At 44.7% G+C, this 15,708-nt stretch overlaps 1 protein-coding gene across 1 annotated transcript in view; it reads right to left on the reverse strand.

Moving 5' to 3' along the window:
* Positions 1 to 326: 326 nt before the first annotated feature.
* The window catches only part of ARSB (arylsulfatase B), a 118,450-nt gene continuing 103,068 nt past the window's right edge, over positions 327 to 15,708 (reverse strand). The window contains exons 7-8 of the mRNA XM_036409798.2: positions 2,018 to 2,140; positions 327 to 1,233 (exon numbers count right to left, since the gene is read on the reverse strand). Coding sequence (XP_036265691.1) covers positions 968 to 1,233; positions 2,018 to 2,140 — 389 coding nt within the window. The 3' untranslated portion in view covers positions 327 to 967. The remainder of the gene's footprint in view (positions 1,234 to 2,017; positions 2,141 to 15,708) is intronic.

Genomic DNA, 15,708 nt, shown 5'->3' on the forward strand with positions numbered 1-15,708 from the left:
ACCAGCATCATTAATTTATTAATTTAAAAAGTGCTCACCAGACAGATGACCCAGACCCAAGCCTTGCCCACCCAGGCCTCTTCGTGTTCACCACGAACTCACAGAGAGAGGCGGGCCGCCTTCTCTGGCGGGGCTCTCACTGGGCGCTAGGGGCAGAAGGAAGGCAGGGCTCAGTGTCCCCAAGACCAGTGGGGCTCAGAGCGGAGAAGCAAGGCAGCCTCCTCAGGCCCAGGACGCCTGAGTCACAGGGAAGGGGAGGAGAAAACCAGGGGGCTCTGCGGGGAGCAGGAAGGCTAGACAAAATGAGCAATGGCTGGGGGGGCGAGGGGGATAAAAAGAGTTCTTTATTGTGAAGAGCAGAACCGAGGAGCAGGCGTGCTGCCATCCTGACCTGACCAGTGAAATGGGCCTCATGCTCCAGGACGGGATGAGTGATGAAGTGTGTGAGCGAGGGTGACCCAGGCGCGTATTCACATGGGACGTCTGAACACGATCTCTCGCAGACAGGGAGACCCGCTAGCCAACAGAGCCATTAACAATGGTCTGCTCCCTTCATTTGCTGCAAGAAATGTGAGTCACCCCCATAAAAGCTGGCTATTGGCAGAGGGAAACCTCACATCTGACTTGCGAGGCTAAAGGAGCCAGCTGCTCCGGCCTCCAGGACTCACAAACTTCCTATTTCAAGTCAAGTTCCCAGCAGACCCATGGCTCTGGAAAAAAGGAGATGAACCCCATCACCCTCTCCTCTAGACACGCACCCAAACCAACAGCGGGAGGGTTCCAGATTTTATCGCATCTTCTTAAATGCACAAGGGGTTGAAATGAGACAACCTCGTTAATGCGGTTTAGGGGCAAAAGAAGGGCCAGGGGAAGCCATTGGGAGGACGAATGAGTCACACGAGCAGAGTCTGAAGTCCAACTTGCACAGAAAGGCTTTCTAGCGACCCACCCGAGGCTGCCCCAGGTCCTACATCCAAGGGCCCCAAGCCCCAGTGTCCTTGGGGTCACAGCGGGGGTCCTGATCCGGGTAGAACACGGGCACCGAGTGTTTTTGGTAGAACTGTAGCCGGGAAAGGAGCTGTTTGACCACATGGGGATACTCCCTGGACAGGTCATGTCTTTCTTCTGGGTCCTGCTCAATATCAAAGAGCCAGAGGGTCTTGCTTGGTGGGTCCGATGAGGGTATCTCAGAAACATTGTATTCTGATGGTGGAGGGAACCAGTGACCACAGCCTGGCAAAGAAATTCAACAGTTTATTGTAGACATGGTAGATCAGTTCTAATTTCGTGGAGAGAGCCCGAGGGACAAAGCTGAGCTGGGTTGTGGGGGCAAGGACACACGAAAAACATGGGGCCCTTGATGCTGTGTCTGGATCGAAGACTCAGACGTCTGGTGCTTTAATGAGACATGTCTCATGCTTCATACCCAGGGGCATCCAGAAATGTGAATGCATGTATGTGTGCCTGTGCGTGTGCGTGTGCGTGTGTGTGTGTGTGTGTGTGTGTGTGTGTCAAGGGGGAAGGGGGAAGGGGGAGTTGTCACAAGACTCTGTATTTTGTGGTCATGGGCCAGGGATGCTAAAATGTCTTGCAACACATGGTGCAGTCCCAAACAATGAAGCATTGTCTTGCCATAGTTGCCAAGAATGTCCTCATTATACACACTGCTTAATCGCACACCATGACCTTAACCATCGTGCCACATATCCCACAAGTCCTTCACAGATGTCGCCTTTAGAGAAGGTGCTCAGGGGAGGCTCCCTGTGGGCTGAGGATGTCGCCTTCAGAGGTTCTCTTTGTTATGCTTGAGAACCAAGCCTATCTGAAATCCTTATTTTCCCTGAAGCACTAGAGTGGCATTTCTTCCTTTTATTCCTCCTACAGTTAATTCTTAGCTTTTTGGGGGGTGAGGGGTCAGGATTAGTAGTAGATCCCCCCCTTACCCACCCCCACCCCTCATTCAGCAGCCCCAGAGTTATGAGTCGTTCCATTTTGGGGAGTGCTGAGCATTCTATACCTGGGTAGCCTGTGAGGAGTTTCCAGTTTCTGTGTCTAATTGCAGCATGGACAGATGTGTTGAAGGCTGAATATTCTGGAAGAGAAGAGTCACCCTTTGCAAGAGCCGTGCTATTCCCAGGACCTGGGAAGAAATAGTTGGGAGAATTAGATCACTGCTATCGGAATGTGTCATTATAAATCAACATTTTATTTCCTTCTTGCAGAACAGTAGCTTTTTTTCAACACTGGAATGTAAATGTGTATCCTGCCACAGAAATGAATCTCCTATTAAGTATAAGCAGAGCCAAAGTTACATTCAACGTCAGTCATAAACCACCAGGAATATAAAAGAAATCCCAAAGAGATTAGAATACTAATTCATCCTTAAAATCACAACGCACAGCTGGCCATGTGCAGAACAGGGTTCTGTTACAGCACGCTGGGTTGTTTGTGTGTTTTGCTTTTGCCATTCAATGACTAAATTAAATAAATACATTTTCTGTGTAAACTTATACCTAGGGAAAGAATATAATACACCATAAAATGTACATTTTAATGCAGTCTATTTCAAGCTTTGCGAGGTCAAGCGTGCCATAATGAATAGTACATACTATTAATTTTGTAACCACAGGTATGAAATCTAAAAGTAATTGAGCAGTGCTCAGCTAACCATTCAGACAGGATAATTATGGGTGTAGTAATAAATTCAGTATACAAATTATTGGCTGGTATTGTGGAGAATATTAATTTATCATCTTGAGGTCTTATAATTAATTGATCAATAGGTTTTTGAGGAGAGCAATGAATAAAAGTATCCCTCTTCCCCTTTTGAGTTTGGAACCAATTGAGGTAGAGGCCAAACAGCTGAAGCTGAAAATATTGCTTTTGTTTCTGATAAAACTGGATTGGTGAGGACACAGTTTCAGATCTGTGACAGAGAAGCCTTGCTGATAACTGACTTAGGAAGGCTCAGCCCCCCAGCACTGGTCTCGCTGGACACCCACCAGGCTCCCTGGGGATGCACAGCTCAGAGCAAGCTTACTTCCTTCTTTAAAGGAAAAAAAAAAAAAAAAAAAAAAAAAAAATATATATATATATATATATATATATATATATATATATATATATACACACACATACATATAATTGATTTTCTACAAAGAGGAAGGGAGAGATAGAGAGCTGGAAATATCGATGAGAGAGAAACTGACCAGCTGCCTCCTGCACAGCCCTCACTGGGGATGTGCCCGCAACCAAGGTACATGCCCCTGACCAGAATTGAACCTTGGGACCCTTCAGTCCTCAGGCCGACGCTCTATCCACTGAGCCAAACCGGTTTCGGCAGTCCCTTCTTTTGGAGTACTCCCTCTTTCACCTGCTTATGGGAAGGAGGGCTAAAGTCCAGAGAGACCCAAGTTCACCTCTAGTTGATGATCCTGGAGGGCAAGGTCTGAAGGCCCCCCACCTCCTCTTACCTGTCTATGTTTAAAAGCCTCAACTTAGGGGCTAACTCTATAATATTTAGTCCAAGCCCACATTTATCTGCTAACTTTTCAAACATGGTCATAGCAATCACCTTGGGTGCACCTCCGAAGACATCCAGACCACCCGCCCAGTGACTAATGGCCGTATCTGTGATAAGGTCTGTGCCCGTGGTCGGTCCATCTGTCCATCTGGCATATGGAACTTTGAGGGTGCCCTGCTTCCTGCCGGAGCAGACGTCTATGCTGCTCAGGGTTGCACGCAGGAAGTGTTGGGAAAGGCAGGGTCCCATTCTTTTGCCAGTCTTGTGGAAATGACCCCCAAGACATCCTGGAGACTGAGCCAATCAACATGGGTGGTTTCAGACCTTCAGTCCTAACAACTGCATACCAGCAAGTCATTAGCACCAAAGAGGAAATCTTTTTGACTTCTTGATTCTGTTTGCTTCTGGCTGTTTTGGCTCCAATAGCTTGAGGAGGTCGATCACAGGAAGTGGTTCTTAATACACAGACTGTGGTGAACTGCGGCCCTCACGATTACTCCTCACAAGTCTGTATGGCGGCCACGTTTCTATACCAAAGAATGTTAACTAAAACAAGTTTGCTTTGTGAACATAAACAACAACAACAAAAAGGAAATTCCGCTATCTCAGCTATCAAACAAACAGGAACATAAAATACGCAGACAATAAATAAGACTAACTGATGAAAGATGCTGTTATCTCAATGAATTTTTCATTTTCAGAAATTAAACAAAGGAAAAATGACAAGAAATCGTATAGCTAATACCCTGTGAGCTGTCACCCAGAATGAACAGATGTTAACATTTAGTCACATTTGCCTTTTTTAAATATTTTAATTGAAGAAACAGGATAAGGAAGATGAAGTGACAGTTTCCTTTGTCCCCATCCTCAATCCCAGACCCTCCTCCACTCACTCCCCAGAGGCTCCTGCTTCACCATGAAAGTATACAGGGTTTCCTTCCACTGTTTAAAAACACATTAACATAAATATGTGCCCAGGAATAATATACAGCATTGCTTGATACTTTAAAAATGCATGTGTGTATAAAGCTATACATATTCTGCATCTGTTGTTCATCCACAATAGTATTTTTAGAGCCCTATTATAAATGCATATATATTTAACTGTTTAATATTTCACTATATAAAAAACACATTTTATTTAACCTGTGAGGGGCTCTTAGGTTCCTTCACTTTTCCTTTTTCCTATTATAAGCTCTCCTGCAGGGAACATGCTGCCCACAGCTCCTATGCACATGGGCAGGCGTTCTCTCTGGGTGTAGGCCTGGCAGAATTGTCTAGGTGCAAGGCGCACACATTTCCAACTTCACAGCATGTACTGATTGGCCCTCCTACCAGTGAGGTCCCTGTTTCTTCACATCCTCTATCGGATACTTTCAGAATTTAAATTTTCTACCTCTCTACACATTTTAGAGAGAATCTACAGCTTTAAAAAAAAAAAAATCATTTGACCAGCAATCATATCTTTCTTGTACTGTGTCAGTCCTAAGACTGCTTTAAAATATTTAACACTCACAGAAAAATGTGCGCAAATCACGCTTGACAAAGAGTGGACTCTCCCTTGTAATACCAGCCCACTCAAGAAAGAGAACATTACTAGGCCTGCAAAACCCTCCTCTCCCCGAGGTAACTGTTTTCCTAATTTCAACTGGTGTTTTCATGATTAAATCCACAGTGTAGGAGATAAGACTATCGAGATGAGGGATAGGGGGCAGAGATTACTTAGAATGTTAACAAACTTTTAGAATTTCTCTTGGAGAGTTGGATTAGTTTCAGATTTAAGAAATATTTATTGCCCAGCCAGTGTGGCTCAGTGGCTGAATGTCAACCTATGAACCAGGAAGTCATGGTTCGATTCCTGGTCAGGGCACATGCCCATGTTGCAGGCTCGATACCCAGTGGAGGGCATGCAGGAGGTAGCTAATCAATGATGCTCTTTCATCATTGATGTCTCTCTCTCTCTCTCTCTCTCTCTCTCTCTCTCTCTCTCTCTCTCTCTCTCTTTCTCTCTCTCTCTCTCTACCTTTCTCTCGCCCTCTCCATTCCTCTCTGAAATCAATAAAAAGACATTTTATTGATTAAAAACTATGTAGTAAGAAAGCTTTGTGTTCTAAAATTCTATGACATGAAGTAATAAGCAAAGAGACACCTAAGAGAAGTTTTGAATGTAAAATCGGTGATATTTAGGAACTAAGTTATAAATAATAAAATTTCAAGTTTGGTGACTGGGAGAATAGAGTTGCTGCTGGCAGAATAGAGATGTTGGGACAAGAAATAGTGGCAATAATATGATTCTGGAGTCAGATATACCAACTTTGAAGAATTAATATTAGCTCAAGATAGCACTATCACTACACACTGAAGCTAAAACAGTGGCCCTGCATGAGAGACTGAAATATACTCTCACTTAAGCACCATCCACAACGCTGCGATCACTGAACCCTGGGCATGTATTAGTTGTCTGGAGAGAGAAGCAAGAAGAAATCATTTGCCCAGAGACAGACCATTGAATGCCCCAAACCCCACAGAACTGTCAGCAAATGAAGCAGAGAAGAAAATAATATGAGGAAGAAAAGGCAGTTGAACAGGACATCACACAAGTCAAGAGAGCAGAGAGTTTCAGACCATGAATCACCAAATAGTCCACCCATCAACTTGGTGAGTTAAAAAAAAAGAAAAAAGAAAAAAAAAAAGAAAGCAAACTGGATTTGTTAATCTTTGGGAAGAAAGTAGGAAGTTCAGAGAGAAGCATAAGCAAACAAATCTTTCTCTTTTCCTTCTGAGCTAAAAGCCACCTCTACTATGATGATAAGGCTTTCTGGCTAGAATCAGTTCTCAGTTATAAGATGGGTTAGTCATGCGTATTGGTTTTGATGTGAAAAAGATCAGCAGAAAACCGGAGGGCAAACGAAGGAAATCAGTATTTTACATAACATTTAATGAGCTTCATAGAGGTCCCTGTCTGAACAGCCTCTGGAAATGTGAAGCAGTTCAAATATCCTGAGCAAGGACCAATGGCTTCCGGGAGAGCTGTGTTCGCCAGAGACAGGGTTCCAGGAGCGCCTGGGAGAGCTCTCCAGGCGGGATGGTGAGCCAGCGGGTGGGGGTCCAGGTTCCCATCTCCACTTCCATCAGCACCCACCATTTAACTCTTCAGGAAGGTGTTTGCTAAATATACTGTACATCTCTACATTTTGTTTGAAGAAAGGACCTGTCGGCTAAAATATAATTTGCAAGACAGTAATTAGTGATAGGTGAGGGATTCACCAAATGGAAAAGGGACTGAGAGAGGCCCACAGACACATCTGATCTCCTGGTATTCAATGCTTCTGTCTCTTGTTTGTACAGTGCATCCTCCTGACTCTTTGGAAACTACAGTCTCATATTGTCTATGATTGTGTTTTATAAAATACATTATTTTTTTTCTGGCTATGCAGTTTATAGATTTGTTGTAGATAGGTTGAAAAACACACAAAAAAAGTATGAACAGGAAAATTAAAATTACCTGTAGATTTATTATTTGTTGTTTACATTTTGGTGTATAATCCTTAAGATTTTTAATTACACAAAGCTTAAATAAAATAAATGTGTTAGCTGACTTGCAAATAAGAAGAAAACAAACTTTTCATGCCTAGAGAAGGCGGGGCAGCGGGGGAAGGAGTTCCCAGCATCAGCACAGGGTGAACGGATGGCTGGGTCTATTCTCACCGAGCGTGACCTGGGTGTGGCTGGAGAACAGGGCTTGAAAGAATTAATGCTGTGACTGTGTAGGAAGGGACTTTAATGAGGACCTGGCTGTGGGACTGAAGTGGAGGCCTGCTCCCCCTCTCCCAGAAGGCAGGGTGCACAGCCGTGCAGAGCACACACTTTCGGGGCCAATAGCTTGGGTTTGAGTCTCAGACCTGTCACTCACTGGCTGTGGGACCCTAGGCATTAGCTGATCTGCCTAGGCCTGGATTTCCTCATCTGTAAAATGAGGATAATATCATCTATTGCACAGGATTGTTGTGTGGCCTAAATGTGATGATAACTATTAGCAGTATGCCCGGCATATAGGAAGTGCACAGTAAATGTTATTATTACCAGTTGTGCAATCTTGGACAAGTTTCTTAACTTCCTACGCCTCAGTTTACTATTTATAAAATTAGTATAATAGCAAGTGGTAGAAGGCACATATAGTATTTAGTACAGTATCTGGTACACTGAAGACTACTGTCAACACTAACGATAACAGCTAATACTTATAAGCACTTACTATCTCCTTCAAACATAAAACATTGTGTTAAGTGTTCTAAGTTAACTCATGTATTCCTTGCAATAGTTCTATGAAAATAGGTCATAATGTCTGCCAAAAAACTCATTAAATGCTAGAAAGTTTTTTTCTTTTATATCCTCTTTTACTTAAGAACTTAAAAAAAAGGAGAAAAGTGGGCAGAAGCAATTATTGTATCAGGAAACAAAACACACACAAAACAAATCACTTCTTTGGTCTGGCCTTGGAGAGGATCTACATTTGCTCCCCGATTCGTGTTCCAGACTTTGAACAGTGTTAGGGGGGAAATAGCAATGGCAGGCGTTTTCATTTGCTGCTTTTAGGGTTTAGTTTCTTTTCTGCCCTGGTGAGGGGCCTGACATTTATTTCCTCTGAGCTCTCTTTTTGATTACTTTAATAATGTACAAAGATAAGTTTAAATTTTTATTCTAGCTCTAAGACCCATTTTATTCCTCCTGCGGATATGAAGCCATTTTCACACTTTAATGGCACAAGCCTATTAGAACAAAACGTACTCACTTGGGCTAAGTGAAGAAAACCCCCTAGCTTTTCTAGGAATTTGGTTGTCAATGTTTTTCCTAATATGGAACCCTTCATGTATGTTCTTTAAAGTGTTTCTTTTTTAATTGATATTTTAGAGAGAGGAAGAGAGACAGAGAAAGAGAAAGAAACACTGATATGAGAGGGAAATATCGATCAGCTACCTCCTGACTAGGAATTAAACCTGCCACCTTTGGTGCATGGAAGGACACTCCAACCAGCTGACCCACACCGACCAGGGCTCGTGTATGTTTTTTAACGAATAGGAAAGACTTAGGTTTAATTAGCACAGCTATCTTCAACTTCTGTGCCTAAGTTAAACGTTTCTGAAAGCAGATTGTTAACTTACTACGTGAGTCAATATGCCCGAGTCTATTTGCATTCACATTTGATTGGTGGACCATTTCTTCATGGCTAAATCCAAAAAAAAGTTCATAGGACCCCAAATTCAAAGGAAGTTCAAGTCAGGATTCTTATTGTGCCGCTAGGCTGAGCCCCACTGCCCACAGCCTGCAGGTTCCCCAGATCATAGCGCACTGGGGCTACATCTGGCCAGACCACATGTGGATCAAATCTCCAGTCTGCTCATGGCTTTACATGTCCCCAGAGCTGTGGGCTCAGGCCAGCCAGGCTGCCTCGCATCCCGCTGTGTGGCAAGGACTTGCCTACCCAGATGCAAATGTGTACAGTGTTGTCTTGATGCTTTGTTTTGAAAACCATTCTGAATCTAAAAATAGAAGTTTTCTCTAAAAATAGTTCCCTAAGAAACACTGGCTAGAAGCCCCACACTCTGAGCTGATGCTTCCCTGACCCTCTTTGCATAGTTTTCAAAGGTGAAAAAAGGCCCCAGTAGTCATACCCACAGCCGTTGGGGCTGGAGAGCTGGAGTTTACAGAACTGTGAGCAATTAGCAGCAGCACTCCCTACGCTGTGGCTCTAGTTCTGGGAAGGAACTCAGAGAAACCACAGTGCATTTTAGTAGCTTTCAGAATAATCTCTCCTTCTAGTATCTTATTAAGTTACTTAACCACTCTGACTTCCTGTTTCCTTGAATGTAAAATGGGGATAAAAATAATGTCTGCCTCCCAGGATGGCTGTGAGAATGAAATGAGATCCTATGGGTGGTGAGTGTGCCGTGCACTGCGAGTATAAACATCCTGGTTCCAGGTCCTCTCGAATTCCCACCGCAGTTGCCAGAGGACTGGGCACACACATGAAACTGATTGACCAACCGAAAGAAATCATTTCAGTTTTGGTTGAACCTACGGCCTGTGATTGATAGCCATCAAAATCAAGGTGTGATCAACAGCCCAACTCTGTAATGACCATTAGATCTGAACCAGCTGCCAAGGGAACAAGGTATTAGAAAATCATGGATAAGAGGAGATGAAGAAATGTGGAGGTATTAGTCATAGGTACAAAGTTTCGGTTATCTATGTCTCAGAGATCTACTGCAGTAGAAAACTTTTTGAAGAGACAGATATGTTTATATTATAGATTGCCATGATAGTTTCACAAACGTATATTTATCTCAAAAGTAAGGTGATCAGATGTCGCCAAAAGTGGGACGTCTGGTCACCTTACTCAAAAGTCATTGTCGTATATATTAAATATATACAGCTCTTTGTATGTCAATCAGACCTTAATAAAGTGGTTTAAAACAAATGATTAAAAAATAATGTGATCAATGTAGCAATGCCACATAAATTCTATATGCTAAATCAGAGACCTAGCCAAATATTGTGAAAATAGAGTGAAATAGAACAGGGATTGCCAATTACGGTTCTACATTGGGACTGCCTGCCCCCCCAATCACCATCACACAAACTCTGTCTCCTGGAGCCCAGCACAGCTCAGCCCTGGGCTTTTGCCTGGCCTAACGTGGGCTGCTCGGTCTCATGTCACCTCCAGTGACTTGAAGTCACCATCTTCAGCAGCAGCATCTATTATGCTTGCGATTCTCTTGAGTAGCTCCTCCCTGCAAACAAACTCTATGCAGTTGCCCCTATAAAACAGCTAAAAGCAGGGAAGTCTAATGTCCACTTGCTTCATTGTTTTCAGTTCACAGAGGACTCCTCAGGCTCCATGGATCTCACGGTGACAGACAGTGGCCAGCACTCTGCTGGAGGCACCCACGTGGGCAGAGGTGCAAAGAATGAGAGGGGTCTGTGGGCATGGGCAGCATGTCAGCCTTGGGGGCTGGTGGAGCTGGTTTGTGGTTCTGGATGACAGTGGCCACATGCCCTTTGCCTGTTGGGGCCAGTCTCACCCCTGGGTCCCTGTACAGCTCTACCAGCATGACCTCTGGAGAAGGGAAAAATAAGGAGGCCTGACCACCACTGAAATCCCCCTAAGTTCAATCTGCCTTATATCTGAATGTAAACCTGATTGGTGCACGTTTTCTGTTGCATCCACACCACTTGTTTAGAATCCTCTTGGTGAAATCCTTACAACACAAAACAGGAGTATCGAGGAAAATATAACGCCCGACATAAAGCTCATCAGAAAAAGGTGAGGAGGAATATTACAGATGGTATTTATTACCTACTAGGGACAAATCAAATACTCATAATTTTTATACATGCAGTCCACATGACATATTTCAAATGAATCTCAAGTTTACAATTTTCAGTTTACAAAGTCAGTTTCTTTGACACCTACTCATTCAGTCCATATTTGATATTTTAAAAGTCCTAGTGAAAAAAGGGCTTTGATGTGGCTTGCTCAGCCTAGGTGGAGTTCCAATGTTAATCATTACTGAATTGTGCATAATAAGTGTTCAGAGAACGTGCCTGTGCTACAGGGAACTTCGACAGTTGGTTAATGTCTGACATTAGCCCGGAGTGTCAATTGAGCAGTATAAACCAAGGACTCAGTGAATCCTCAACTCATGACTATGCTAGTAAATTAATCCATTTATATCTGAAATGGGCTACTCATTCATTTGCCTATAAAAATATTTATTTTTTGATCATTCTAGGTGCAATATATTAAATCTTCAAAATGAATAAGCCAAAGCCCAGCTGTTGATAATAAAATAATTTTGTTAAACCCGTCCGGTATGGCTCAGTGGTTGAGCATTGACCCATGAACCAGGGGGTCCCAGTTCCATTCCTGGTCAGGGCACATGCCTGGGTTGCAGGCTCGATCCCCAAGTTGGGGGCATGCAGGAGGCAGTCGATCAATGATTCATTATTGATGCTTCTATCTCTCTCTTCCTCTCTCTGAAATTAATAAAAATATATTTAAAAATAATTTTGTTAAAACACCATAAATTCTAAAATAGTGGAAAATACATTTGTTGACTGAGTGAATAAAATGCACAAAGTGCCTGAGAGGATCAAGGAAGGCAGTACTCACTGATCTGGGCCCTAAAGGACAGGATGAATGTGACAGGTAAAGAGAGTGTGACAAAAATGATCCAGAAAGTGGGGGGTGTCTCTCTTCTTGAGTATTTCTTCTCTCTATGGAAACTTCCTCCTTCTCATAGTTTATGCACTTCCTCTGGCTCCATCACATTTTCGTTTCACCCTCCTACCCTGCCTTCTTTCCACCCTGTGCCAGGAGAGGAGAGGGATGGGGGCAGAGAGACCCTGTCTATCTGACTGCCCCTAAGACAGCTCCCACAGGAGCTCCTCTGATGCACCACGTGCACTGGCACATCCTGCACCCCCGAGCTGGGAGCCTCATCTCCACATTTTCCTGTTGTAGCTAAAGAGATAGAACATTCAGACTGAGATAAGAGAGAGGCAGAGGATGGAACCCTAGAGAAAAACAGCAAGCGAAAGGCAGAGCAGAGGGGTAGAAGCCTTCCAAAGACAGAGGAGGAGGTAGACCAGAAGGATGCTTCAAAAGTCACGTGCAATAGTCCAAGGAGAAATGGTTGCTGTCAAGGAGAGGAAAAATGCCGTCCATGACTGTGGAGACAGCAATGTCCCTGGGCTTGTTACGTACAATGCCCATAATAAACATGAACGAGGGCTCTAATGAGCTCACAATAACAAAGGCAGATACAAGAGTGTGTACTTTCTCTAATCATCCTCCAATTAAAGTGAAAACAGATGATCATTCCCAGCTCTGACATCACTGTGCATGTGCCAACCGCCGTCTCCACGCTGGGCCTGCCCCACAGCAGGCTAATCTAATGCAGAACTGTGGCTAGCCTTTGAATTCACATTTTTAGTTTGTCTTTCTCTAAATACAAGTTTTTCAAGTAATTGGTAGAGTCCGTCAGCAGATCGCTATAAATGGACACTGTGTGTGTATAAAAAAAAGGGAAACTAACCCAAAATATTCCTCTCCAGCCTGTGATTAAGATGATGAGCATGAACCAGGCAGAGTCGTCTGTTCTCTGGCCAGGGATGAAAGAAGAAAGACTCTCTCTGCCCGCAACATGGCATTTATTGAAACCCCAACTTTCACAGAGCCCCGCGGTCCGAGTGCCTTGCTGAAGGCTGCTCCTGTGCCTTACAGCTCATATTCCAGAGCGCAGGAAAGACGTGTCTCGGCTCCGAGCACATTTTTGGAGAAGGATGAAATAATGCAAATTTAATACTTAGTTTGGGAAGGGGGCCCTGTCGGTGGACTCAGCCCGTGATGGCTGTCAGGCTGGCCTCTCTCTCTCTCTCTCTCTCTGTCTCGGCTGGGTGGGGGTACCGTCCTTCCAGACCCTGGGAGCTCACACTGGGCAGCAGTGGCGGCAGCAAGCACAGTGCAGAAAACTAAGCTGGCTGATGCTCCTCCAAGGACAGCCCAGCACAGCATGGCTATTCCACGGCCCAACCCCGGCGTGCTACACAAACCCTGTAATCACTGAAGTGAGGGCCACTAGGTGCGGTGTGCCAAAGGTAAAAAAGCAAAAATTTGAGACAACTCTTTCTAGCCTTACTCTCGTTCTTGGCAGCAGCCCAGTTGAAACTAAGGATGCTTTATATTTTGAATCTATCAGGGTCTCCAATAACCCAGGATTCAGAACAGTCTCTCTTTCCAAGGAAAACTGAACACACATCGAGACGGTAAGCAAAGACAGTGTCTTTAGAGAGGTACCCCCGATTCTCCAGATGGACGTGCGGAGCTCAGTTGCAGAGTGCCCACCTTAAGTGTTCGTGCATTTATACACAGTGGTTTGAATCTGGCAGCGTGATCAGGGTGTTTAACAGCCTGTCAGACTGGGATTCCTGAAGCCTCAGTCCTTTCCCTAAAAACCTGTGCTAACTGTCCCATCCATGACCCCAAAGTGATTCCTGGCTGCCAGGCACCTCACATGTATCCATGAAATGACTCACAGAAGAGGCAGATCTAAATCTGTGCTGCCCACCCCCATCCTGAGAGACACTCTCTCCCTAGCAGCCACGGTGCCATCATTTTGAAGCCCAAGCGAGATAGAGGGGAGGGGAAAGACTTGACTCTACTGTCACTACCCACTCCTTCTCTTTCCTCTGATAGCATTGTTAGCTTGCACACTGGGGGCTGATGTGCACAGATACACCTCACTTCTAAGACCTGCATATGGAAAACCAATTAAGATGGGGAAGGAAACACACACACACACACACACACACACACACACACACACACACACACAACAAACAAACAAGAAAACAAAAACAAAAAAACAGAACTGAATTTTCCATCTGACTGGAATAAGAATGCTGAGACCTTCAGGCCGATGAGAACAGGGAGTGGCGGGCCTGCTGTCCTAGCAGGGGCTCAGGGCACCAGAGGGAGGTGCTCTGCAAAGGTGAGGCGGTTCCCGAGTGTGCCATCCACTCAGCGCCTAGCACTGCATAGATATCTGGTAAATATTACTGAACAAGTCAACGGACTGGAGTTCCAAGGTTGTGGGTAGATTTTACGGACTGGAGCTCCAAGGTTGTGGGTAGATTTTACAGTGAGCTCAGTAAGGTCAGACAGAGAGAGAACAGCAGGCTGAGACAGCCTGACCCTGGGAAATGTACACATCTCAATTTCACACCTTCAGACAGGGCCATGGTAGAAGAATAAGGTTTAGAGGAAAGACACGAGGAAAATTAAGGAGATCGGTATTATAGAATGAAGGAGGTTAGACCTACCAAGGGGCCGTAGACACCATGTAACGGATCTCCCCTTTGCATGCAGGAGGAACCAGAAGTTCAGTTCCCTGACCCAGCTAGCTGGGGTCCGAGATGGGAGCCGCTGGTCAGGTACCCAGCTCTGTGTTAGGCCAATACTAGACAAAAAGTTTGGGCTTTTCTTTTTGTGATTATACTGAGAAGGAACGTAACTTTAAGTTTGTGGCCAGGATAAACATGTGGTCCCACTGTCAGATCTAAGTGGGCATCGCATGATGTTAAATGTAAGATTTCAATGACCTGATGATTGCTAACATCCTAACTCCATTCTCCTGAGTGGTCAAAGAGAGGGAGGCTGTTTGCAAGCGTGAGGAAAGGACATGGAGGTCCTTATTTGGTTGTGTTCGCTCTACTGCGAGTGAACTTCTTATCTGCATAAGATAAAGAGCCTTCCTCAGAAAAAAGAAGAGCTCACAGGCTGGGGCCTGGAAAGAAACCTTTATTTATTTATTTTTTAAATCCTCACCCAAGGATATGTTTACTGATTTTAGAGAGAGAAGAAGGGAGGGAGGATATATATATATATATATATATATATATATATATATATAGAGAGAGAGAGAGAGAGAGAGAGAGAGAAAGAGAGAGAGAGAAACTTCAATTGGTTGCCTCCTGTACGCACCCCATGGGATAGAACCACAACCTAGCTATGTGCCCCAACCAGGAATCGAACCCACAGCCTTTTTGGTGTACAGGACAACACCCCAACCAACCAAGCCACCAGCCGGGGCTGGAAAGAAGCATTTTTCCTTCTCACGGAGAGTGTTTTCAATCATTCATTGGAACCGGAGCTCCAGGTCCAAAACTGACAATTCACCACAACACTTTCCCCTCTGCACTGGGGACACTTTTTGTATTAATATGATTAAATTAACCTGTCAGTCCAGCGGTATATCCTTTGAACACTTGAGAGAAAGCCAGCAGCTTCCTGGGGCTTTTTCAATAGAAATATCTGCTCCTAAAAGGTGATTTCCACACAGATCCCCTGCCTCCCTTGATCAGGAGATAATTACGGGGCTGTGAAAGCCGCTGAGGCCGAGGCCTGGCACACACACCATGTGCTTTTGTAAGAGCGCCAGAGGGAGCGCAGACAGCCCTGGATGTGCCCCCCCTTCCTCCCGCCCCTGCAAGCTCCCACAAGGTCGGAGCATCCAAGTTCCCACAGACACAGCGCTGGTCTCCTTGGCTGGAGGGCCTGGACCAGCCCTCCGCCTCCCTGCTTGTGGCTGCTCCCCTATGCTATCCAGCCTAAATGTCTTCCA

This window comes from Pipistrellus kuhlii, unplaced genomic scaffold (genome assembly GCF_014108245.1).
Source record: "Pipistrellus kuhlii isolate mPipKuh1 unplaced genomic scaffold, mPipKuh1.p scaffold_m20_p_4, whole genome shotgun sequence".
NCBI lineage: Eukaryota > Metazoa > Chordata > Mammalia > Chiroptera > Vespertilionidae > Pipistrellus > Pipistrellus kuhlii.